The sequence below is a fragment of the Fulmarus glacialis genome, unplaced genomic scaffold (genome assembly GCF_000690835.1).
Source record: "Fulmarus glacialis isolate BGI_N327 unplaced genomic scaffold, ASM69083v1 Scaffold47084, whole genome shotgun sequence".
Lineage (NCBI taxonomy): Eukaryota > Metazoa > Chordata > Aves > Procellariiformes > Procellariidae > Fulmarus > Fulmarus glacialis.
The window spans coordinates 3,011-26,592 of record NW_009210769.1 but is presented as its reverse complement, the minus strand read 5'-3'; the positions used below and the strand labels follow the sequence as shown (position 1 = coordinate 26,592).

At 43.6% G+C, this 23,582-nt stretch overlaps 1 protein-coding gene across 1 annotated transcript; it reads right to left on the bottom strand.

Annotated features, from left to right (window-relative positions):
* Positions 1 to 10,316: 10,316 nt before the first annotated feature.
* On the bottom strand, positions 10,317 to 21,734 carry PSEN2 (presenilin 2). Its single transcript, XM_009577279.1, has 11 exons — positions 21,536 to 21,734; positions 20,618 to 20,847; positions 19,496 to 19,637; positions 18,565 to 18,632; positions 17,526 to 17,746; positions 16,570 to 16,668; positions 14,691 to 14,768; positions 13,154 to 13,155; positions 12,937 to 13,051; positions 12,482 to 12,600; positions 10,317 to 10,906 (listed from the first exon to the last, which is right to left on the bottom strand). Exons 1-11 carry the CDS (start codon positions 21,677 to 21,679, stop codon positions 10,751 to 10,753), a joined length of 1,374 nt encoding a protein of 457 aa, XP_009575574.1. The 5' UTR covers positions 21,680 to 21,734; the 3' UTR covers positions 10,317 to 10,750.
* Positions 21,735 to 23,582: the final 1,848 nt, after the last annotated feature.

The window sequence follows — 23,582 nt, the reverse complement described above, 5'->3', positions numbered from 1 at the left end:
TAACGAAAGGCTTAATGATGCAATTTCATGAAGTGCATAAACAGCTGCGGGTCTGGGGTAGAAGCAGCAAGAAGGGCACTGGGAAGAGTGATTCCAGGGCTCTTGGTGACTTCCAGCAGGGTCGCTGTCAGCCTTTGGGTGGGGTTGCTTTCCTCCTCCTCTTTGCTGTTTTCTGAGAGGCGTCTGTTCGCTCACCACCTAGCAGCTCGCCGCTTACTGGGTGCCAGGGAACACCCAAGAAAAGCTCTGGCAGTTCTGCTGCTGGCTGCTCTGAAGAACCCGGTGAAAGCTGGCTTCTTTAAAGCCTCGTACAAAGTGGGCTAAGTTCCCAGAGAGGAACACAGAGAGGAGCGGGCCAGAGCGGCTAAACTTCTACAAACACAAAAAGTTAGAGAACCAGAGCCTGGAAGGATCTTTGGGCCCTGCAGTAAGAAGAGCTCCATTGCAACAGGAAATTAGTAGGCAGACAACTAACCTGCAGAAAAAAAGCGTTAATGGAGTCTCAATTAAGCAGCTATTGGTCATGTCATTAGGTTGACAAGTATCCAGGCTATTCGGAGAACACTCAGAAATCCTCTTGCATAGGACAGGCCCAAGCTGTTTCTCCAACCACAATAAAATATACGTCACCATCCTTCTCACGTGTTCACACAGCTAACCACAAAGCAAAAGCTGCTCTGGAAATGCTTCCCTCTGTTCTTCCAGCAACCACTGAGGCTCAGATAAACTACCTCTTGAGGAATTTTGCCTTGTGTTCACTCATGTTCTTTAGAAGGTAATTTCTTCAGGGCAGGAGCAATGTCTTATCTGTCTACGTAGATTTATGGTGTTCCATCAACATATTATAATAATATAGGGATGATGAACTGGAACAGCTCAAGGAGAAGTCACTGGACAGGTGGCTTGGTTTTAGTAGTTAACTTGTAGGTATTTCAAAACTTTGGCAGGTTTCAGTGACGCTGTTTGTACCATATGTTATTTACATGGCTTTATGGCCGAGAATGAGAGCAACAGCCTTGTAAAGAAATGAGATCTCTCTGACTCAGTCAGTGGTAGATGCACGTCCAGTATCATCATAGTCCAAATGATGAGCTATTTTTGTAACACTTAGGACTTCTCTGATTCCTGAACTATGTATTTTCATCCCAAAGCACTCAGGCATTCTTTGCACTTCTCTCTTTCTCTCTCCCCTCGCTGCAAAGGGGAGGAGACAAGCCTCAATTTCATTTAGTCAGTGAGCACTTTATTTTTAAGATGATTTAGTGCTGTCAGAAGGAGCCAGTGTGTCAGTTCTTGAGACAAATGTTTTCTGTCCAAGAGGAAGATACGGTGCAGGAAGCAGGATGGGTATTTCACGGTTCCCCTCCCATTTTCCTTCTGGGGCTCTCAGCGAGCAGCCTTGCTCCGCACAGCTGGAGAGGGCAGGGAACACCAGTGGGGCTGCTGGAGGGTCCCGAGCCCCCTGGCTGGGAGGAGGTGGGCAGGGGTGGCCATCACCGTTCTGTGGAGGGGAGAGGACTGCTGAAGGGCTGCCTTCACCCTAGTTGAAAAAAAGGAGGGGGAAGAAGACACAAAACCCTTCCCTTTGCCGCCTACTTTTTGCCTTGCTGAGAAAGCTACCTTTTGCCTCTCCGTGCCCCTGCTTGGACCGCTCACCCATTCCGTGTCACCCAGAGAGGGGCCGCTTTGGGGAAGGAAAGGTGAAGGGTGTCAAACCATGGAGGTGATTTATTATCTCCGTGGGTCTGCAGGGAAGAGACCAACACAGGCCTGGGAGGCCAGCGTTGGTAGCAAAGCTTAAGACTCGAGCATTTCTTGTCTTCTGCTATTATCTATCCAAAACAGACTGCAGTGGCTCTTGACAGGGTATTTGTGGCTCGTGCTGTATAGCTCCAGGGCATTGACTATACAGTACTGAACTCTTAAGAGGAGGTGGGCGCAGGCCCACCAATGCTGGGGTTACCTCTAATAATTATTTGGAAAAAAAGTAGCAAGTCTACTCTTAAGGCATTTTAGACGGTACCCGCCTGGATTTCTCTTCTCAGGGATGTGAGGCAGATCACAGCCTCATTATCTTTCACCCCGGTTTGCCCCTGCCCTCCACACACATACATGCTCAGCAGGCTGGAAGACATGGTTTTCTCTCCCACTGGGGGAAAAGAAGCATTGCAAACATGTTATCACAAACTGGAAATTTACATATAGGTACATGGATTTTTTTCTCTCTTTAGGTTATGAAAGAAAACAAAACTAGGTGTTATTCTCTGGTGGTAACAAGCCACAACAAGCCCAAGCTACAAACACGTTCATCACCGACAGAGGATTGCCAGAAAAAGTTGTGCAGCACAGCACGCATACGCCACCACGCCATGCTCGGCTGTGGGTCATGCCACCCACTGCTCCCTCCAAACTTTGCCACATGGGTGCCATGGGTACTGGGTGCTTGGAAAAATTGGAGACAAGCCCATGGGGGTGGAGAGAATGACAGGGGCAGGTGGAGAGGCTGCAGATAGAAGCACTAAATGGAAGAAAGTAATAGCAGTCCTTGTCTTTGGATAGCCTGTGGGACAGTGCAGGACAAGGACAGGCACCTTGTCCCTGCCACCTAAGCAATTAATGTAGTAAAACATTCACAATGTCATGCTTGCCTGTTCAAATTCTGTTGCACAACAGTGCTTTTTACAGGTATCAAGCAAAGCCATTTTTGGATGAGATGAAGTTGAAAAGTGTGCAGCAGTCTGATTAGTAGCTGTGTGCCTCAAGAATTTCTGTTTCTCCCCAAATCTGTGAGACTCGGTTAAACATTATTCAGTTTGTAATTCTTCTTTATCTCTAGGCTAGACAGATCAGTTGTTTCTGCTCATTGTAAATTGCATTTGCTTGCATAGTTTGGTGAGTGCTTTGCCCTCTCCTCTTGCCACTTGATTGATTACATGTACCTCAATTGATCCTGCACAGGCATAGCAGAAAGGCTCAGTTCTTTGTAGCTTCCAGCCAGGATTCACTTTACAGATGATAACTAGCGAAGCCATTCACCCCCTGGGTAAACATGGCAAATTAATTTTGAAGCTAGGCAAAGAGAAGCCAGTCCTTTGCCTGCATTTAGCCACTCTAAAGAGCCTTTTACAATGGACAGAAGGGTTATCTGGAACAGTTTGCGCAGAGTTGTGCTCAACGGGAAGGCAAGCTGGAGCCAGAGAATACGGGAGAAACAGGGCTATTTCTGAACACTTTACTGGAACTAAGAATTAACACTAGTCATCAGATGTTGCTCTGCTGGCTACTGGTAAAGTGTGTTGCCAAACTCAGCCATTGCCCTCAGCTTTTGGCACGGCATTGCCATGTGTCACATAGCTGGAGAGCAGTGAGCCACTTTGCCTCAGCCTGGAATCGTCCCCAAGACAACGTGTTTTCTTTCACTGCCCTGAGGGCCGGTCCTTGTTCTGGCTTCCTGGCACCTTGCCTCGCTATTCCAACACGCAGCAAGGTGTGGGAGTGAGACAGGGAAAGCTGTGGGGTTTTTCCGAGTGCCTGTGTGGCAAACGGACAAACTCATAAGCTCCATCCACTTGCCTGAAGGTGATTCGCAGATAGTCCCAATTTACTTCTAGCAGTCAGTCTAGGGGGAAAGCAGAATCATTGCTACCTTTGGATGCTGACTGACTCTTTTTCTGCTTTGCTGCGACTATCGATCCAATTCCTGAGGTCAGTTGAGAAGGATGCATAATCTGACCTCTAGTATCTACCTACATCTGTGTCTGCATACCTGAAGAGGGAGATCGATTGGCGGCAGAATATTCCAACTGACACGTATCTGAGTGCAGCTAAGAGGGAGACGCCAGCAGTTAATACAAGCCTTTGGAAGGAATGACTGATCAAGAGATGGTCCAGACATCCAGGTTAAGCCCTTTATTTGACCCTGAGCAAATTATTCTACTCCTGTCTGTAAAATAGGGCTAATGGCATTCTTCTGCTCTGTTGTGCTGTTGAAGCCTGACTCCTAAAGAAGTGCTTGGAAAGCCTCAGTGGAAGCACAGCAGAGTAATTTCAACATGCTCTGTAGCTGTGGACAGGGAAAAGAGCTTGCCTTCAGGCACAGCGGTGCCAAGAACCAGCAGTGCAGGTTCACTCTCCCATCAACTCCCAGACGCTTCCAAGAAGATTTCTAGCCTGGAGGAGCCGAAGGTGGGAGCACAGAGATGTCCCTTTCCTACACCAGTTCCACTAGATACAGTATCTAATGATGAAGCCTGGGCAGTGACCACATCCTGTGCCATCCACTCCATGGACTTCGACAACTGTCGCTTCAGTTTAACTGGTGGCCTGCTTTCAAAGCATAGGAAACATGGTTCCTTTCCTGGAAGATTGATGTTCTCCCTGTTCTCTGCAGCAGCACTCCTATTCCATGATGGCACTGAAAAGCATGCACACACGCAGTGGTAGCAAGGAAGGTGACCTAACACTTTACATGCTAAGTGCCTTTGGTATTGCTTTATGTCCCCTGTTAGCCCTCATTTTCCCATCCTATTTAAGTCTTTAAAGCTATAGCTGCACTGCCTTAACAGGCAGCACCCCATTCCTCTTTTGTAAATCTAAGCCATGCCTCAGTTATGTTTTGGTTTTTCTAACCTTGTATTCTTCCCTAGGCTGACCGGCCACAGCCTCTATAGCCAAATGCATTTGCTGGATTTCTATTCCCCATTAGTTTTCTGCACAACCCAGAGTTTGAATTGGCAGCATGATGAGTTGTCTGAAATCATTCAGTGTGTTTGCCATTTCAGTTCTTAGCTTGCCCACCCAAATCACGTAGGGACAGAAATCAGATTTCTTTTTTTTTCCCTTATTAAAGAAAGTCAAACAGTTTTCATGCCTCTTGGAAACTGCACATAACAGTGCTGGAAGACTAACTATTAGCACAATATTTGGAGAACAAAAATAGCTCAAATTTGAACTTCCCGGAATATTACAAAGGCCATATTTGGAGAGGGCATATGTTGTCGGGCATGATGATGGGGTAAGAAGTTCCTGTTGGAATAATTGTTAACGCTACTGGCATTTTATTGCTACTGACTGTTGGTATATCAAAGCTGTGGATAGGTAGCTTTAAAAATAATCCTGAATACCTACCTTCAGCTCCAGAGATCTTGCTTGCCTTACACCAGTTTTGAAGGAAGACTCAGGTTCTTTCATAAATAGATGCAGCTCTACCAAGTCAGGGAGAATTGTAATTGCTTATATTTAGCTTTGTAAAGATTGAGGATGGCATGGCGTAAGTTAAAAGGTTGGATCAGTTTTCCACACTTGCTCTCACACCCTTTTTACATTGTTCCTACTCTGCTTAAATGCAAGCTAGCTGTGGAGTCACTCACATTTTATACTGGGGTGAGCAAGGTCTCCCAATGATGTAGGAGAAAATAGGCCTAACGCTTTTCCTACTCCACCCCCTTCTGATTCTTCAGGCCCTACAAGGCAGTTCGGGAGTGCCAGGCTTCACACTGTTTATTTCTGCACAGACCTAATTCTGAGTTGGCTTTGGGAGCTGTCACTTAGTTCAGGCTGCATTTGATAGGACTCGAACAGTTCCCAGTTTTGGAAAACTTCCATTCCAACTACTTGGCCCTGTACCTGTCTCAGGTTTCTATATCAAGGAGTTTAGCTAGTTCCACTTCAAAGTCTCTATTTATTTATATCTTTTTAATACTGAGCCATAAATAGTGCTGAGCACTGTCACCTCCCAAATTGTGTTCTTGGGCACCTGTCAAACAAATGTGTCACATGAAGGAGAAGATAACAGTTCATATTCACTTAACTCCTTGAGTGCGCAGGGCAAATGTCTTGAATTTAGAGCGGGAAAAGATAGGTGACAGCAAACCTGCAGCAAAAGGAAGATGTAAAAGGAAGGATGGTGACTTGTGTGATCGTGTTTGATGCCCTGAACTGATGCAGGCAGATCTTTCTTATGTAAGCAAGCTTAAACCCAGCATTTACTCTCTTACTCTTGCTCTGTTTCCCATTTGTAGAATGGGAACAGCTCACATCACTTTACCTTATTGGGGGCAGGGGAAGCAAGGATAAACTCAACGAGGGATGCAACAGTGTGTTAGGGGGCGTATGAATAGCGTGGTAGGAGAAGTTCTGGCAAAGATACCACATTTGTCCAGGCTGCTTGCTTATAAAGCAACTGAGTTCAAGAAAACTAAATAGCCCCTGGTCCTCCTGATGGCACAGACAACATGATCTAGCTAGACCCTAGATTCCCCAGTGCTGAGAGCTGGAATGACAGCAGTGTGCTTTTTTCCCCCCCCCCAGATTAGCAAGACCTGCTGGGACAGAACAGGAGACTGCAAGCGAGAGGAGGAATGACAAAGCAGTAAGTATAATTATTCGTTTGCTTCTTGAAGATGCTCAGAAGAAAATCTAATTTAGCTTCTTCTTTAGAAGAAGCTCCTGACTTATGCTTGGGGTTTGCAGGACTGAAACTAGGGCTGAATGCTTTTAAAAAAAAATAGGGGGGGGACCCAAACAAAACTGAGTGTGCAATGTAACAGCAGCACCTCACCCAGAGCTGCAGTGCTGAACATGGCATCACATTGAAACCAGCTGGTTTTAAATGGATTCTGGTACAGTATGAGCTCACTCTCACTCAAAGGCTCTCCTTTGCCGTGCCAAAACTGCAGCTGTGCTGGGGTGTGGGGTGCCTGCTTTGTCCCTGCCATGAGGGAGACTCCAGGGCCTTCAGCCTCACTGAAAAACAAGGGGCACACAGCAGAGTACTTTAAAATGTCTGGTACTTCTCCATATAGACTTACTGCCCTCCCGTGGCTGCCAAGGAGCGTCTCTAATGCATAAACAAGGAGACTGGGGACTGAGGGAAACAATAAAGAAAAATAACTATATATTCAATTTAAACCAAAACGCAATTTGAGTTACAAGGAAGAGGAAGGCAAACACACTGTGTGATTAACTGGAAGTACCTAGGAAGACAAGAAGAAAGCAGGGAAATTTACTGATTTGGGAGTAGCAGGGAGACCTCCAAATACTTCATTTTGCAAGGACAGTGGGCCTTGAGCTATTTTTCACCAGAGTCCCGTCAGCGAGTGCCATTTACTCCAGAAGAGATGATCCACCTAACTTCATCCGATTGCCCCATGGAGGAGACTTCACTAGCAACTGGTGCAAAGAAGGTATGGGAGAGCAGACCACTGCCCCTTTTCCTGACTGTGGTAGACATGTGCTGTGACCTTGCTGTATTTACTAACACTCATTGGCCCAGCTTCAGCAGTGTTTATAAAGCTTTTGCAGAGACACCTCATATTGCAAATGTGTCCTTTTCTCTCTGTGAACCAGAAGGAGACAACATTTCTAGCACAGATCGACTCCTTTGTGAGGGACCTCCCTTAAGAGCCTGAAGTTACGTTTTATGAATGAGACCTTGAGTATCCAATGGGAGCTGCTGTGGAAGCACTGCATGGTTCTACAAGGAGTGTCCTGTTTCTTGTACTTTCTTTATGACTGTGCTGCTTCTTGTGTACTCTCTGCAGGCAGAATGCATCTCCAGTCTTTGATGCACAGCAGACACTTTAAACAAAACCACCCTGAAGCAACTGAAACCAAAAGCAACAATGAAGCGGCAAGAGGAAACACAGCCATAAGCACAAGCAGCAACTGCATGGTCAGAAGGTAACAATGCCAAACTGGTTGAATTGCATATGCTTCTAACAAAGGCACTAAATGCTTCAAGGAGACCGCATACCTCCCACCAATGAAAAAGCTTGTGTTCGTATTAGGCAGGCTTACCACTACATTTTTGTTCGTGGACTTAGCTTCAGTCTTACATGTTAGAGATTGGTGTATGCCCAAGCCACATTTAAGACTAGATGCAATGAGACAATCATTTTAGACCAGAGAGGAGGAGTGGATGTGACAGGGATCATGTAGGAAAATGCCAACACATGGCATCTCCTATAGGACTTCAGGCTGTTGAGTGACACCTGCATCAAGACGGGTATCACCCCAGCCTACCTGACAGCTGTGCTTCTTCGGGGGTGCGCATCAGTGGGAGTATTAGGATTTCTTCAGGGTGAAAGACTGCAGTTCAGCAGAGCATGCGGCAAGTTGAAAACAGCGAATGAACATGGTAGGCAGACAAATGCTTTGCTCATTCAAGTTGCCAGGTCACTGAGTCAATATCTCATGTAGAAGCCAACTAGGGAGTAGAGTAAATCCTGCCCTCTCCATTTTCACATCTTAGGCCATGCTGCACAATGTTAACATCACAAACAAAACTTCACTTTAAGCACAGGTGAAAATGGCAAATGAGATGAGAAATCACTCAATATCGTTTTAAAACTTGTGTGTATGTGTGTATATACACACATAAACACACACAGTGAATATATATATTTGTAGTAAATACATATGAACTTTTACACAATTAAAACCACTCCAGTATATACATGATATACTCCTATCACTCACCAGGACAATACATTTTGTTGCACTGAAAAAATCTGTTGGTCAGTTACCTCTTAAATTACAATTCTTATAAGTTACACAGAATTGCTCAGTGGAAAGCCAATCTTGGGCAAGCACAAATCTGCAGAAAACCACCAGCTCCAATAGTGATCCTTCAATATTTGAAGGTACCCCCCCGGTTTCCTTCAAATATCAACTCTGCTTTCTTAGAAATAAATTGTTTCTAACAATATGCTACAACCCTGTTAAGCCAACCAGGATTTTTCTTTTACTACATATAAGTATTTCACATCCTGTCTACACTATGCAATGCAAAAAGTAAAATCATGTTTGCAAGTGATTGTATTCTGATTTGGCCCCATATCTCTTTTAGTTTAAAAAAAAAACCACAACAACAACAAAAACCCAAACAAACAAAAAACAAAAAGAAAAAACAACTCTCACATAAACCTTAAAAATCAGCAGACAGAGCTCTAGTGATTTACGTTTCCAAAGGAAATACCTTTTAGTAATAATTAACTCTGCAGCTGTTAAGTCCAAACATTGCAAATGTAAGAAATGAGAACAGAAAACTAAACAAAGAGCAAGAATTACTTACTTGTCCAAACTGAGACACACAAAACTCGTAAAAACTCTTACACACTTTTTAAAAATTTGTTTGAATCACCTGTGTGATGTCCTTGTTAAATATCAAAGTAGATTAGCTTGAACAAGTCTATTGGAAAAAGCACTACCTTAAAAATGCATAGTTCAAAGCCTTATCTAAAAAGTATTTTCAGAGATTAAATTCTGCATCTCTCAATGACATTGCATGATTCACAAAACCTTGCATAATGTTACATTTTGAAACACTGACATTGATCAGCTGTCAAAGAAAACAGAGCTTGTTTGCGTAACAGACGCTCAAGTAAAAAGAAAAGAAAAAAAATCACAGAACTTGGCTATTTCTAAAAAACTGACTCTAGAGTAGAAATAAAATGATTTTAAAAGGTGGAGAAAACAGTAAGGTTCAGTCAGACCTGTATTTTTTACTGGCAACAAGCACTGTGATTTTTTTTTTTTTTTTTTTTTCCAATGAACTCACTTGAGGCTGTGTAAATATTCCTAGCATTAATGATGATTAAGTAGAGTAATGTAACAGCAGATTAAAGTTTGCACCCCCATATTTTGATACAAACTATGACAGGGTATTTCCGAAAGAGTCCCTTTGACATTAAATAGCTATTTTAAAATTTGTAATTAAAACAAATAATCTTTAAACAGTACCAAAAACTAGGTAAATTAAGTCTCAACCAGTGTAAGAGGACCTCTTCATAAAGGGAAGATAAATCCTCCTTTGGAGTGGTTACAACAATGCATAGAAATGAGACCAGAAATACACACAAGAAGTTACAGGTCAACTGATTTACTGGAGTTGTGCAGTAATTTCCACCTTATGGTAATTTGAGGATTGTCGTATGGACCCAGAAAAAGACTTCCAAAAAGATAAAATGCTGGGAGGAGACAGGAAAAAGTATCTGTCTTCCACGCTGAGAATCTGATGCGCTGGAAAGGGCAGCCCTGCCTTCAGTTGTTAGCTGCAGTGGTGGATGTGCTCAGAACCAGAAGCCTGATGCTTAAACGTCCCACCAGTAGACATCCTGCCTAGATCTGTCATGGCTCACTATGTCTCACTGAGGTCAGAATAAATAGGCATTCGGGGCAATTTCCACAGAAGTTGTGTGCACAGAGGCCAGCTTATGAAGTTCAGCCTCACTTCTCCAACATCTACGAGCAGGTGTAACGCGCTGCTCTCTTCTGTGCATGCTGACTACTATGTTTTTCTGATTACAAGTACAACTTACTCGCACTGCATGTTTGCACAACACTTCAAAGTGTGAAGCATTAGCAATTCTAGAGTACAGTTAAACCTGACTGCAATTCCAGGGCTAAAACACCTTAGCTTCTGGAAGCACAGATCAGACCCTTCACCTCTCCAGTGTCTCATGCTACATACAGGTTTCTGTGCTCACAACAGCCAGTGTGCACATCAGATAACATAAAAGTAATGCTCTGACATCAGCAGTGAGCCAGACTTTTCACTGGAGTCCAAGAGTCCTGTGAAAAATCTCAGTTCAACATGTAACCATTAGATTTTTAGTACACATCATGTTACAGAGTTAGTGTTTTCCTTACAAATATATGGCACTAAGTGTAAAACTTTATGACTTATTCCAAACAGTGTACCATACTTCACAGCAAAGCTTTAAAAAGAATCCTGTAACTCCCGCTTCTTCTAAATATACAGCTGGTGGGAGGCCAGGGTGTCCATGAACGGTCGCACAAGGTTGTCTGTCGAGAAGTAAAAGACCAAGCCAAAGGTGATGGAGATGGGAAGAGCAGGCAGTGCTTTCTTAAAAACAGCCAGTAATAAAAGAGTTAAGCATAAACCCTGCCAGAGAGAAGAGAATAAAAAACACAAGGAGATATAGTAAGAAGCCCAGAAACATATCTGTCATCAACAAACTAATATACCAATAATAAGCTATATACACTGTACAGCAATTGAAGCCTGCTGGAGCTACCAGTGGCATGAGGTACATTTGCCCACACCTTCACCTTTCACACAAGCTGGCCAGGTATTTTCTTCAGCAATCTTGAGCGCAGCTCTCTGCTGAGAAAGTGGTATAAACAGCTAGTGCTGACATACAGCTGACCCTGAGAGGTTAATTTATTTACAGATTATTTTACATTTTGTTCTACGCCATTATGTATGAAGTACTGATCCAGCAGATAAAAGCACTTAAATCCTGGTGAACTGCACAGATAAGGAGTTTCACTGGAGGACTAATACATAGCAGCAGGTACTTCTAACACCTTCCCAGTTTTCAAGGTCTCTTGGGGTAAAAAAAACAAAACAAAATATCCACTGCTGTTCTTTTGACTGGATTGCTTACCACAGTAGGTGAATTCTAGTTTTATCTGGATAGCAGGCCAAGATCTGGTTTTCTGAGCATGTGTGAAAGCTTTTGTACATTTTGGGTAGACAGTATGGCTAAGTGCATTTAGGTATGGATTCCTTCTCTCATCTGAGCCCTTTTTTCTTCCTCCACGATGACAAAACTTCAGAGACACTAGGCTCCAAAAATTCTAGCAGCACCATAAAAGAAACAGACTGGGGCATTTGGCCTCACGGACAGACAAGACGGAGCATTCCCCCAAGCGAAGGGGCCCTGTGCTGGACCCCAGGATATGGAGCTAGGTGATCCTATAGGTTTCTCTGACCTGTGAGGTAGGAAAGCTACACTCAACACACTTTATTTAAGTTAGCTCATTTCTAGTTCTCATGCTTTTTGATCCATGATCTTCACAAGTGAAAGTCACTGTCTTTCACTATCTTTGGGATCTATTCCATGAGGATGCTGCTGTAAACAGCAAGTTCCTAATAATTAGGAAGTGTGTGGTCATTAGACCTAGCAGGACCACATCCTTTAGCAGTTACAGTATGATTGTCATCTGCTTTTACTGACAATTTCCATGGTTTTAAGTCTCCTTCCTTCCTGATTTTTCCAGCATGAACACAAGAACAAGATAGGTCTTCATCCTCCTTTTCAGCCGTTCTCCTTAGCAAAAGGGAGTTAACCTTTTCAACTACACTTGCCAATCAATATTCGTAATATTGACTCTTGTGGCTGGCAGAAGTCACCAATCTTTCACACTGAAGCAAATACACTAACCGTTCAGCTGTAACCATTTTCCCTGTGGCTGTTTCACCCCCACCATCTCCACACTTGGCTCTGCTCCAAGGAGTCCTCCCTCCCAGCCCGTAATATTCAGCTTCTCCCAGCGGCTGTTTAAAGCCTGTCTTTATAGAAAGAGCACTGGGCTGGGAAATCCACTGGTGGTTTCTCCTGAACACCCACCATGTTACCTGCAGAGATTTAGCAGTGCTCAGCTGCTGGTACTTCTGGCAACACTGCTGGGCTAAACAGGCTGTAACCGAGTTTTTAAAAGCTTGCTCACTTACTATGAGAATGGCTACAAAGCACGCCAGCGTAGTATTCCAGTCTCCACTAGCTGTGGCAGCTGCTTTCCCAACAAGCACACTGTAAAATATGAAGTCTCCAAGGCCCAGCTTCACACCCCCTAAGAGAAGTGGAAAAAGAAAACAAGTGTTACTTCTGCTCCTCCTGTTCTGCTTCCTCCTGAAAAAATTCTTGTTCCCTGGGAAGCAGGTGAAGGTTCCTGCTTAAAGTGTCTGCGTAGCCAAGAGATGCCACTGGAACCACAATCCCAGAACAGATACTGCAGAAGCAAGAAGTAATACAGTCAGACTCAAGATCTTTGTTGCTCAGCAAGTCACAACTCTTCAAGTTAACTGCAACTAGGCCAAACTGGGTAACAGAGTGTTAACCACAGTCAGTAAAAATGTCAGGCGCTGACTCTGACTACACTGAAAACAAGTTATGAAGCTTCCCTTACTTTCCTCCTCCTCGAGCTCCTCAAAAGAAGTGATGGGGCGGGTTGGAATAGGACTCCTCGTCTCCGACATCTGAGAGTCTGCATGAGAAGGGCTCCTGTGGTTCTCTCTCCCATCCTCAGCTTGGTTCCACAAAAATAGGCCAAGAAGAGCGGACAAAAAGAAGAAACACAAAAGGCAGCTACATTTATAACTTGTTTTAATGCATGAAATCCATACTTCTGTGAAGCTTCTCCAGAATGCCTAAGTCCTTTGTTTCTCGGAGGTGTGATCATCAGGACCAGTAAAGTAGAGACATTTAGTGGCTTTAAGGAAAACACGTGTATTATTATTTGAAACAGTCGGAAGGGTACATGTTCACAGCTTCTTTGGCAGCTACCCAGGAGTTCAATGGCTTTAACAAGTGAGTACATACGCAGAACTAAGCAATGCTCTGCACAGGCTAGAATGACAAGTAAAACCAAGTAAACTTAATATGCACTCCCACATTGTTATATCTTTGGGGTGGAGGTGCTCAGGTATTCCTTAACTGGTAGTATGACAAAAATGGATGACTAAGAGGACTGCCATTTATGAGGAAAGTTCTGCCCTGAATCACATTGATATTGGGGCTGGCTGTTCACATGTAGTAAGTGAACACATTTCATCGTTCACAGATTTAATTTTTTTTTTTGTCCTGTTAAACACATCTAACAGAGCCCTTAGTAGTGCTTTTGGAAGCAGCCAGTCTGCGATATAGTACTCTATCTGACAGTTCCTATTTTTCAGAAGCAGTCATACAAACTTTCCAGTCCACGTCAGTCTGATGGGATGCTGCCACTGCAGATGTGAGCAGACTGTGATCTGGGACACACAGAGCTTCCACAGTGGCATTCTGTATGCCTCAGCATGTAGTTTCCTCCTGCTCTGTGCCCAGTTTCAAAGCAGGATTGTGTCCCTGCAGTTTGTTAGTATGTCAGCTGCTTTATCCTGAAATAAGCAGCATGTTCAATTATCAAGCCTTAGCATACATTTATTGTTTTAACATAAAAAGGTACTGTCATCTCTAAAGTGCAACAGGACCGGATGGGAAGTCCTCCCAACACCACAAGATTTTATTCAATCACCTTCAGAACTGCAGTTTAACTTGCATTTCAAGAAGATAAAAGCAAAGGCACAAAAATTACCACAGGACCAGCTAGAATGTAAACTTGGAACACGTCAGCTACTGTTGGGTAACTGCCCAAACATTACCCAAGGGTAAATGTAAAGACATTAATTTTCTTTGGCAGGGTAAGCCATATTGCACTTAGAGCTAGGTGAAAGCATGTCTGCTCTGTGGCAGTGGCCTGAATGCAACACACTGCAATGCACTTAAGTTCAACAGCTCATTGGCATTATATTTATGAGCCTATGTTGTAATTTACCATCCCCAGCTAGTAAAAATATAAACCCCCACTAGCCCACTTTCAGCTTTGACATACACCTGAAGATGTTGTTGGACAACACTTTTGTTTGTTTTTTTTGTTTGTTTGGTTTGTCTGTTTTTTAAATAAAGGCAGCCTGAATACTGGAGCTTCCTACATCATCTGGTCATCTTTGCTGCCAGTCCAAACAGCACGTTTCAGAACAACACTGAGTTCTGCAACTGATGTAACAACACTGAAAAAAAAAGTATCCGTCAGGGTTCAGGGGCTTACATTTACTTGCAGTCTCAAACACACACATTATTTCCATGAGACAGTGCTCTGTGTAGAAGAGTGACATGTGAGCAAACCTGCATCCCACATCTGCTGACTTGGTCCTCTTGCTGCTGTGTCTGGCTTTGCCATTCCAACTGTCCACATCATAGCAGCTAAAAGAAAGACAGAAAGTAATCAGCTGCATTAAACATCAGTCACTATAGCTCAGAAGAGCTAAGTATTTAGCTGTCCCTAAAAATATAAATCCTTGCCCCTGTAAATGCTTTTAAAACACTCACTCTTAGTTGGTTTTCCTAGGCACTAAGAAGGCAAGGTGGGAGAAAATTAAGGCAGTGCATCCATTCAGTTTTTAAGAAAGTCCCAGAGCACAAATAGCTAAGAGTCAGTGTAGTCTTCTCTGTAGGCTAATGAAAGCAACAATCCAGAACTAGGGTTCTCATCTTCTTTGTTTTCTCCCTGGTTTCTGACTTGTCTCTTCAAAGAAAAGAACTGCCCAGGAAATGACAGTAGTACAAAAAGTAACCAGAGGTTAACTTACACAGCTTACTCCTCATGTTCTGCTAAAGGTAAAGCACACAATCAAGGGATATGCAGGAGTTGTCAGAGTGCCAGTTTTCTCTCTGCCTGTTTGTTTTGGTTCTTTCCTGTCAAAATATTGGCTAGTTCTGTTTTGGTTCCAAGAACAACTGAAGGATGTTTGGAGGTTTATTCTTGAGATGGATCCCTAAGTTAAAAGGGAGTACAAACCATTCTGAAATCACTGGAATGGAACTCAAATCACCTGTTTATTTAAGTGTGCATCAGTCTTCCTGTTTTTAGAGAAGCTAAATAAACAAAATAAGCCAAGGCAAACACAGTGCCTGCTTTTCCACTACAAGCTCAGCCAAGGTGATGTTTTTGCATCTAGAGAGAGCCACAGAATGTGGTCTTCCAATAGAGACACTGACGCTCTGCACAAGAACTTTTTGTTCAGTATTTATTATTTGTTGAGTTGCATTCTCCTTTAGAGAAACTCTTGTTTGTTAACTAAAACATGTGAGAGACTTCATCTAGATTGTCTTGGGTCGGTATAACAGAATCTCCAGTAAAAGGGAGGTCAGCTGAAGCCAACAGAAGCTCTGTTTGGAACATATAGAAGCATTTATATAACATTAAATGCTTGAGAAAAAAGATCAGTCAGGTTGTAGGCATCCTCAGCTTAGCACCCAACATTTGGAAATACCCATTCATCTTACAAACGATGTAATGAAAAAGTCACTGAGCTCCATGAAGAACTTGAGTCCAGGTCCCATGAGTGTTGAGTCACCTGCCTTCCAACTATCTTAATCTTAAGCACATACATACCTGTATGGATAAGGGCACTGGACACCATCATAGTTAAACAGCCCAAGAAAGCCAGGGAAGAGACAACTGATTTCGTTTGCAGAGCAATACTTGAATAGAGCACATTACAAAGTGAGCAGCCATACAATGAACCATAAAGCAAATATATTCGAAGCACTGCCATCCGTACAGTGCACAGAGCAAGGGGGGGCTGCAGGAAGAATGGAACCTCATCACACATTTAAACTGTGTCTATAAAGCGTATGCACAAGGAATAAGTGTATTGAGTGAGCATCATCTAATCACAGAACTTTGCAAACACTACTGTCCATCTAACACAGGTTTTCGTATGCAGAACAAAGGGGCATGTTCCGCACTGTATTCACGAAATGGTAAATCTACTTTTGAAACATTTCAGCTTCAGAAGGCAAATGTGCTCTCCCTTTGGGTAATTAGAGTTAGCACCATTGTAACTGATAAGCAAGGCCTTCTACAAATGTCTGTTCCAGAGCATAAATGTGCACCAGTATTAGGGCAAGGAAGTAACTAAAACAGTGCTCTCTGGTTTGACACAGAAATAGGTTGCAAGTTTAATTTGGTTAAAAACATTAACATTCTAATCTTACTCACAGGAATAAATTAATGCAGGAAAGATGGGCTCATTTCTCTCCTGTGCAGTTTCTACCAGCATTCTCAGTGGCCCCTTGGGACAGAGAACAGCCATCAGATCTGCAAAGAGAGAAGGACCAGACAATCTCATCTCAAACTATCATGTATATTTTACATTCTTTATCTTTAAAAAGCTATTCTTCCCTCAAAATTACATCTGTCGATATTAACTGCATGATTTCCTGAATGGCAGCTTCTGCCACTTTGCATAACTCTAGCTGTTCTAGTCCCTGAAGATGTTGTTCACTTAAAATACCATCACCCACACTTAATGTAATAATAAGAATTTTCATTGTGCTAATCCTATAAAAAGCCTCTTGAGAATACCACATTATTTTTTTGAAAGTAGATGACAGCATTACATCAAGGTGTTAAATTTAATTAGAGGAGGACTGGGTGTACTTTGTTCACATTCCACAATCCATAGCTACGTCCACCGACTCTTGTGTTTCGCATGAATGAAGGCCTTTGGTCCAGTTCCTCTTTGCCTACCCTCTCTACTCCGTCAGAGCTCCTCACCAATGTGAATGTTACCTCCCGGCTGCCTCTTGTTCTGCAGGTTCCCTTGAAACTTTTAACTCATACCAAAATGCATGATCTCTTGATAACCGTAAACAAAACCTGCAAGACTATCAGGTTGCTACTGATAAAAATCCAACCACCCCTACCATGCAGTCAGATGTGGTTCAGTACTTCCCTGACTTGGCGTTCCACTTCGAAAGACATGGTAGGGCTACAGTACCTACGTGAACAAGTTATCAAGAGACAAGTCAGGGAGTCAACTTAATTGCCCATCTGCCTCTTTCTAAAGCTGTTAGCACCATAAAGTTGTTTTTTGAATGACATACATGGTCCTGAGATTGCCTCAGAGTAACCTCTCCATGAGCCACACCTTGAGAGTCACAACCCAGACTTACCGTAGATGGAGATTGCACCTAGAATCACCCATGCTGACCACTCAGGTAGATATTTAATGAAAACCAGTGCCATGAGAGCACTGATCATAATGAGATATGCTTGCTGGAGCTGCAAGGGACCTTTCCAGTGTATACAAATCATTCCAACAGCCCCAAAATTCCAGATGACTAAGAACAGAGTGGGGTAATCCATGGCCACGTTGTATGTCTTCAATACTTCACTGGAATACAACAAGAAAATTTAGCTAAGCAATAAAAGCAACTGACAAGCAAAGCATCCTACTAGCTGTAGTTCAACAAGCCTCCTACTACACCAGGAGGAAGCAGGATAGAAACAGCTCTCATCATGAAGGGGGAGCCTGCCTTGCGGCCAGTTGCTGCTCTTAGCTCTCTGTTCCTCGTGCAGGAGATGGACATGCTGTGTGCGCAGACAAGCACCACAGTGCCTTAGTCCTGAGGTCAACAGTGATTCCAAGGGTTTGAGCAGGCAGGATTTCAAGTCTGAACTGAACATAGGCCTACAGCTACATGACCGCCTGCAGCAAAGAAGTCATGTAAGAGTCATCCCATCAGATGCATGATGCTCACAGTTAAAGATGAAAAGTTTTAGCAAGTGTCACCAGCAAGTTAAAAGCTTGGTTCTACCTGAGCTGGGAGCTAAGGGAATGAGCTTGACACAACGTAGTCTGAGAAAAAGGCAAGACAAATCAGAGAACCAACTCGGCACACAAAGTTCTTTTCCACTTGCTTCTCAACATATAATTCAGGGCCTCTGTTACCACAAGGTTCAGCCCGTTCATTTCATGCTCATGGTATCACCTCCCAGTGATTTTTGTAGAGTAGGCCCTGTAAAATCAGGCATTGCCTATTAAAGACCTCATTCTCTATTTTTTAAAAAAGCAAGCTATCTCACTCTAACAATTTTTAAACCTCCATTTGGAGAAGGGGAGACATTCCTTTCCTTGTTCAAGCTGGAGATTTTCTGCAAAGAGGTGAAGGAGCCCCAAACTGCCAGGTTACCTGCACCATTCCCACTTACCCGAGATATATGTAGGTAAAGAGGAAGAGCAGCATCAAAGAAGACAGGATGAGCCAGCCATGGATGAACTATCAAGGACAAGAAGAGACAGTTGATTGAAGGGGCATGTGCTATTGACAGAGCTTCCTATCGTCCAACAGTCTCCTCCTTCACTCCTCCAGTTTCCAAAGACTCTGCCTTCCCCACTGCCAGTGAGGAAGGAGGGACAGCCAGTTGCTCCCAGTTTTCCAAACTCTTACATTTTGTATTCTATCCCTTGGTGTTTGTTTTCGTTGGTTTGGTTTGGTTTTTTGAGTCTCTTTCCTATCCATTTCCATGGGTATCCATACTGGTTCCTAGCTCAGACAGGTAAGCACATTCCCTCTGCTTGGTGGGGAGGAGGAGAGGTTTGCCCAAGGCTGTACAATAAATCCATCTCAGGGCCAAGTTTAAAAAGCAGCAGTGGCCAGTGCTCAAATGCTGGGCTGGTACCACATATAACAACTCCGTGGGCACCACAAAACCTGAATGTGCCTTTCCCTCCAAGCCTTGTCCCCTTCCACCAGAGCCTCCACAGGCAGGAAGAATACCAGTTCCCATAAAGCTTGTCTGGAACTTCTTAAGAGAAGGCATTCACAGTAAATGGTACAACTTAGTCCATAAGTACAAATTACAAAACTTTTTGATCAGATGGAGAAGACTCAGACCTGACTAACACAAAGTAGCAGGCCTTGTTTTTAAGAGCCTACCATTAGTGACAAAATAACAGCAAAGCATATTCGGGGGCATAGCTTTACCACCACTGACAAAGGCTTTTGTACAACATGATTCTTGCTAAGACTAAGATGTGGACTAGCCAGTGCAGTGCCTGTATTTCTCACTGAACGCAAGCCCCACTTGAACTCAGGTTCACAGCATATAGGTGGAAAAGGCTCTGGCATGAATGCTTTACCTTGTAGCAGCGGTATTTATAGAGCAGAACTAGGAACACGGTCATTACAACGATAACACTGATCATTATGATGGTGTTCAACACTGAGTTCAAGAGACGCTGGCCCACAGACGGGGTATCCTCACTGAAAGGGGTGTAGATCCTGCAGTATAAAGCAAAAGCCATATAAAGTACATATATTCTCTTCTAACTAACTGCCCCAAGATAAAACCAGACCTCTCCATGTGTGGGAAAGAAAGGGAGGTATGACTGCCAAGGACAGCAAACATGAGATGTAGCCTCTGAAGGGGCTGGGCTCCAGTTAAGTATCAACTAAAGATTAGTGGTCTCTATCAAAATCACATTCCTACAGAGACACTGTGGCTGGCACAGCTCTAAACAAAAAGACCTAGAGTATAAATGACTTAATTTTAGTAACTTCACTCCAGGCCATGAATTTTTATTGCATGCTCTGGACCCTCTCCATGATAACTGAAATAAAGTGCTGTCCTGAAAGGTGGGGGGACCCTTTCTTTCCACACTTGGTAGGAGAGTCTTGGACCCTTTTATCCCTTCTCATCACCCCGCAGCCCCCCTCCATTTTGTTTCCTTTGGTTCAGTTCAAGGGACCAGAGTCCCCGTTTCTCCACCCGCTGTGTGAAATGCAGTTAGAGCCCCAGGAGTGTTCTCAGGCACAGTCAGCAAGAGCTGGATGGAATTACGTATCCACACCATGAGTCTTTAGGAACCAGAAATGTCATAAGGAAATGAGACACTCATCCAAATGAACATGCTATTCCCTGATTGCTGCCAGCTAGTGCGTGAACAGACTAGAAGTTCAGCCTGGGCCTTTTATGCTGCAGTATGAAGCAAATTCATTATTACGCTGCTCACAGGCTTTGCTTAAGGTGCCCTAACGACAGTGCTAACGAATCAGTATAATGCAGATATGGAAAGACTTCCACAGTTGAACGTAGCATACTAGTAAGATCTTTGTATGTTTACACAGCTACCTTTAGCTGTGTAAAGGTTCTCCCAACCTGCCAAGGAAGCACTCTGTGTACACAGATGCGTGTGCGTGGAACATATGTGTAAAGCTAGGGATCCCATATACTCAGAGGCTGTTTTGAAGGCCCCACTTACAGCTGCCCGTTTTTCTCCGTATAGAAGCGCACTGACTTTATGGTGGCGACGACAACAATCATACAAAGGGTGACAGGCACAAAGAGCATGATTACATGCTTTGCTCCATATTTCAGAGTCAGTTCCTCCTCTTCATTTTCCAAGGCACTTTCTCTCACTGGAACACCCGAGTCAGACATATCCCCATCAGCAATATTGTTAGGGCTACGGCTGCTACCTGTTCGCCTCTTCTGAAAAGAAATATTAGCAAACATATGACTTTCTTTTCTTTGTGTTCAAAGCTTCATTCCATCATATTTCAACTTGTTCCTAATAGGAAAGTACCAATTGAACAATACAATTAGAAATTCCATTAGAAACAGGCTGCAATGGAGTTTTTAAACCAAAACCATTAATATCTAAGGGCCTCTTCAAGTCCAAATATATAGATGGACACATGCACACGAAGGGCAAGGTGCACAGAACTGAGATAGAAGAAATGTCATCTGAGGTGGCATAAGCTTGATCAGTTCCTCCTCCCACAGCAATGCTGTGCTTGCTTTGCTGGCAGCAGGACTAGATTCTGTTCGAACATTTGCTGCATTTGACCAGACAAAGGATTTCTGGCAAAACAAGAAGGCTGAAAAGGATATCCTGCAAGAGTCATATGTGCATCAGGTCCTGATTAAAAGCCTGTATCTTTACCAAAAGGAAGGAAAAGGGAGGAGTATATATGGAGATAAAAAGGGGGGGAAAGTGACAGTGGAAGAAATAGGAACAGGCACTGCTGCTGCTAGCTGAGAGTGAATGACACCAGAGAAACAACACTGGCCAAAGCCAATCTTAGAAGCCTGTCTCCTGGGACAGATTGAAGGGTAGCAGGACTACATCTATCATCATACCCCATCTCTTCACTCCCCGGGAAGGGCGCAAACCTACCCGATGTGCCTGCGGTTCCCCTGCTTCTGAGGCTGGCAGGCCATCCTGGTAGGAGGGTACTGGAGGGCTCTCTGCAGACATCAGGGATGTTCTTTCATTGCAGGGCTCCTCCTCGCTGTCCGAGTTGTTCATGAATGTGATCATTATCGCTTTCCCAGGGAGCACTCAGGAGGAGCACGGCCAAGCACTATTCAAGGCTAAGGGGACAAGCAGAGCAGAAGGAATGAGAAACAGTGAACACTGCAGTGCAAACAACTGGAAGTCTGAAAAGGAGACACAATTTCAGCAGGGAGGCTACAGCACGCTATGGAACTCCATCTCCTCCTAACAGCTGATTCAGCCTGCTGTCACCCCAGGCATGACAATCCATTCAGTTAAAGTCACAGTGACTTTTGCAGTCAGGGAAAACAGCAAAATGCAGTACTGAAGCAATTTAATACTTTTCCTTTGCCACAACTTTCACAGTTGCTGCCCCTATTTTCCCCCTCCCATTAGTACACCTTGACTTTCACAAAGCGGTTTCTCAGTGCTTAGTGTGTGTTTTGCACGGGCCAAACAAAGCTTCACCTCAAATGTTGGCTGCCTGCTAGAAAGCTAAGAGAGCTCAGCTCTTACACAACCCTCCTGCAAGCATCGGCAGGTAGCAGAAGTTTCTTAGTAACCTGGAGCCTTGGCTTTACATAAGCCACTAACCAGGAGTTATATGCTGTCTTCCCTGTTATGAATGTTTATTAACCAGATGAATTTCATAAGCAGTTCTTCTCTTTGCCCATGGACAAGGAGAGGTTTGTATAGAACGGAAAAGACCTGTCTGCTTAGGTGAGCCACGTTTTTTTTTTCCCCCCTTATGTTGCCTTACGATTAAAAGCAAAACCACTTGGATGGGCAACAACTTGGAGTATGAAAGTGGGAGCTAGAAACGTTTGGCCTCTTTCCACCTAGTACTGTGCAGAAAAACAACCAAAGCAGTGGCACAGCGCAGAGAGGAAAGAACAGCTCTTCTTTCTAGACACCAGAGAGAAGAGGTGCACAGTCTTGGATGCTGCAAAACAGCTTTAAAGCCAGGATTTCAGGAAGCTCTAAAGGCAGGTGGTAGGAAAATTCCTTTTAACCTTTATTAAGTCAGCTTAACAAAGCAACTGGAGGAAATAAGGATAATTCAGTCACCTTTTGATTCTCAACCACCTGTCTGTAAGCAAACCCAGACCTCTAATGCATTGTTAAGCTGTATTATCTACAAGAACGCCTCATCTCCTCTGCAGTATTTTACCCAAGTATATTGCAAGAAAAAGTCTGTGTGTCTCAGGAAATATATCCAACTCAGAACAGGAAGCTGAAGAAGCCAAGTGACTTGGACGCAGTCACTTAAATCTGAATCATACTTTCACAGTCCAACCAGTACACTATGCTGTCTATCAGCCAGCTTGAGAGGTCAGAGTAGATACTTTGAGTATCTGTGAGATATTCTTGCTTCTCAGTCAAGAAACTGAAATCCACTTTGGAGGAAGAAAAGAGGAAGGAGTGGGAGATTCCCCTTTCTTTCACAACCTCCTCAACACATCTGGCTCCTTCAAGAAGTTTCAGAATGTCAACTCAGTCTGCCCAAGTGAAACATTTTTCAGACATCTGCTCCTCCCCTGCCTTCTCTTCAAGCCTTTTCATATAATTTTGTTCCTGTTCTAGTGATAAAAGTGGTACGGTTAGGGGAAACAAAGGGGTAGCCCTCGAGCCAGGCCTGCCAGCTTCACAGTAATACTGTGTTCTTACTGAGTGAGACACCTGCGACCTGCATTTGTCTGCTTATTTCTTACAGAGCCCGAAATCTCCACTTGGGATGCTTAACATGCTCTTCTAACTGAGTATGTGGGGGCCCATAATTTACAGTTGAGAGCCTAGATTGTGGTTCAGTTATAGGATTTAGGCCTTCTTTAAAGAAGTCGGGTACATAAAGTCATTCAATCATGACATACTTCTGGATCTGTGAACAGGTTAAGTTATGCATGCCATGGGATCTGTGACCCACAGAATTTAAATAACTCTCAAAACC

Coding starts and splice junctions, on each gene's coding strand:
- PSEN2 (XM_009577279.1), bottom strand. CDS start 21,679: ATGATCACATTCATGAACAACTCGGACAGCGAGGAGGAGCCCTGCAAT. Junction 20,848..21,535: donor GGGAACCGCAGGCACATCGG/GTAGGTTTGCGC, acceptor ATTTCTTTTCAG/AAGAGGCGAACAGGTAGCAG. Junction 10,907..12,481: donor GCTTTGTAGCCATTCTCATA/GTAAGTGAGCAA, acceptor TCTCTCTGGCAG/GGTTTATGCTTAACTCTTTT.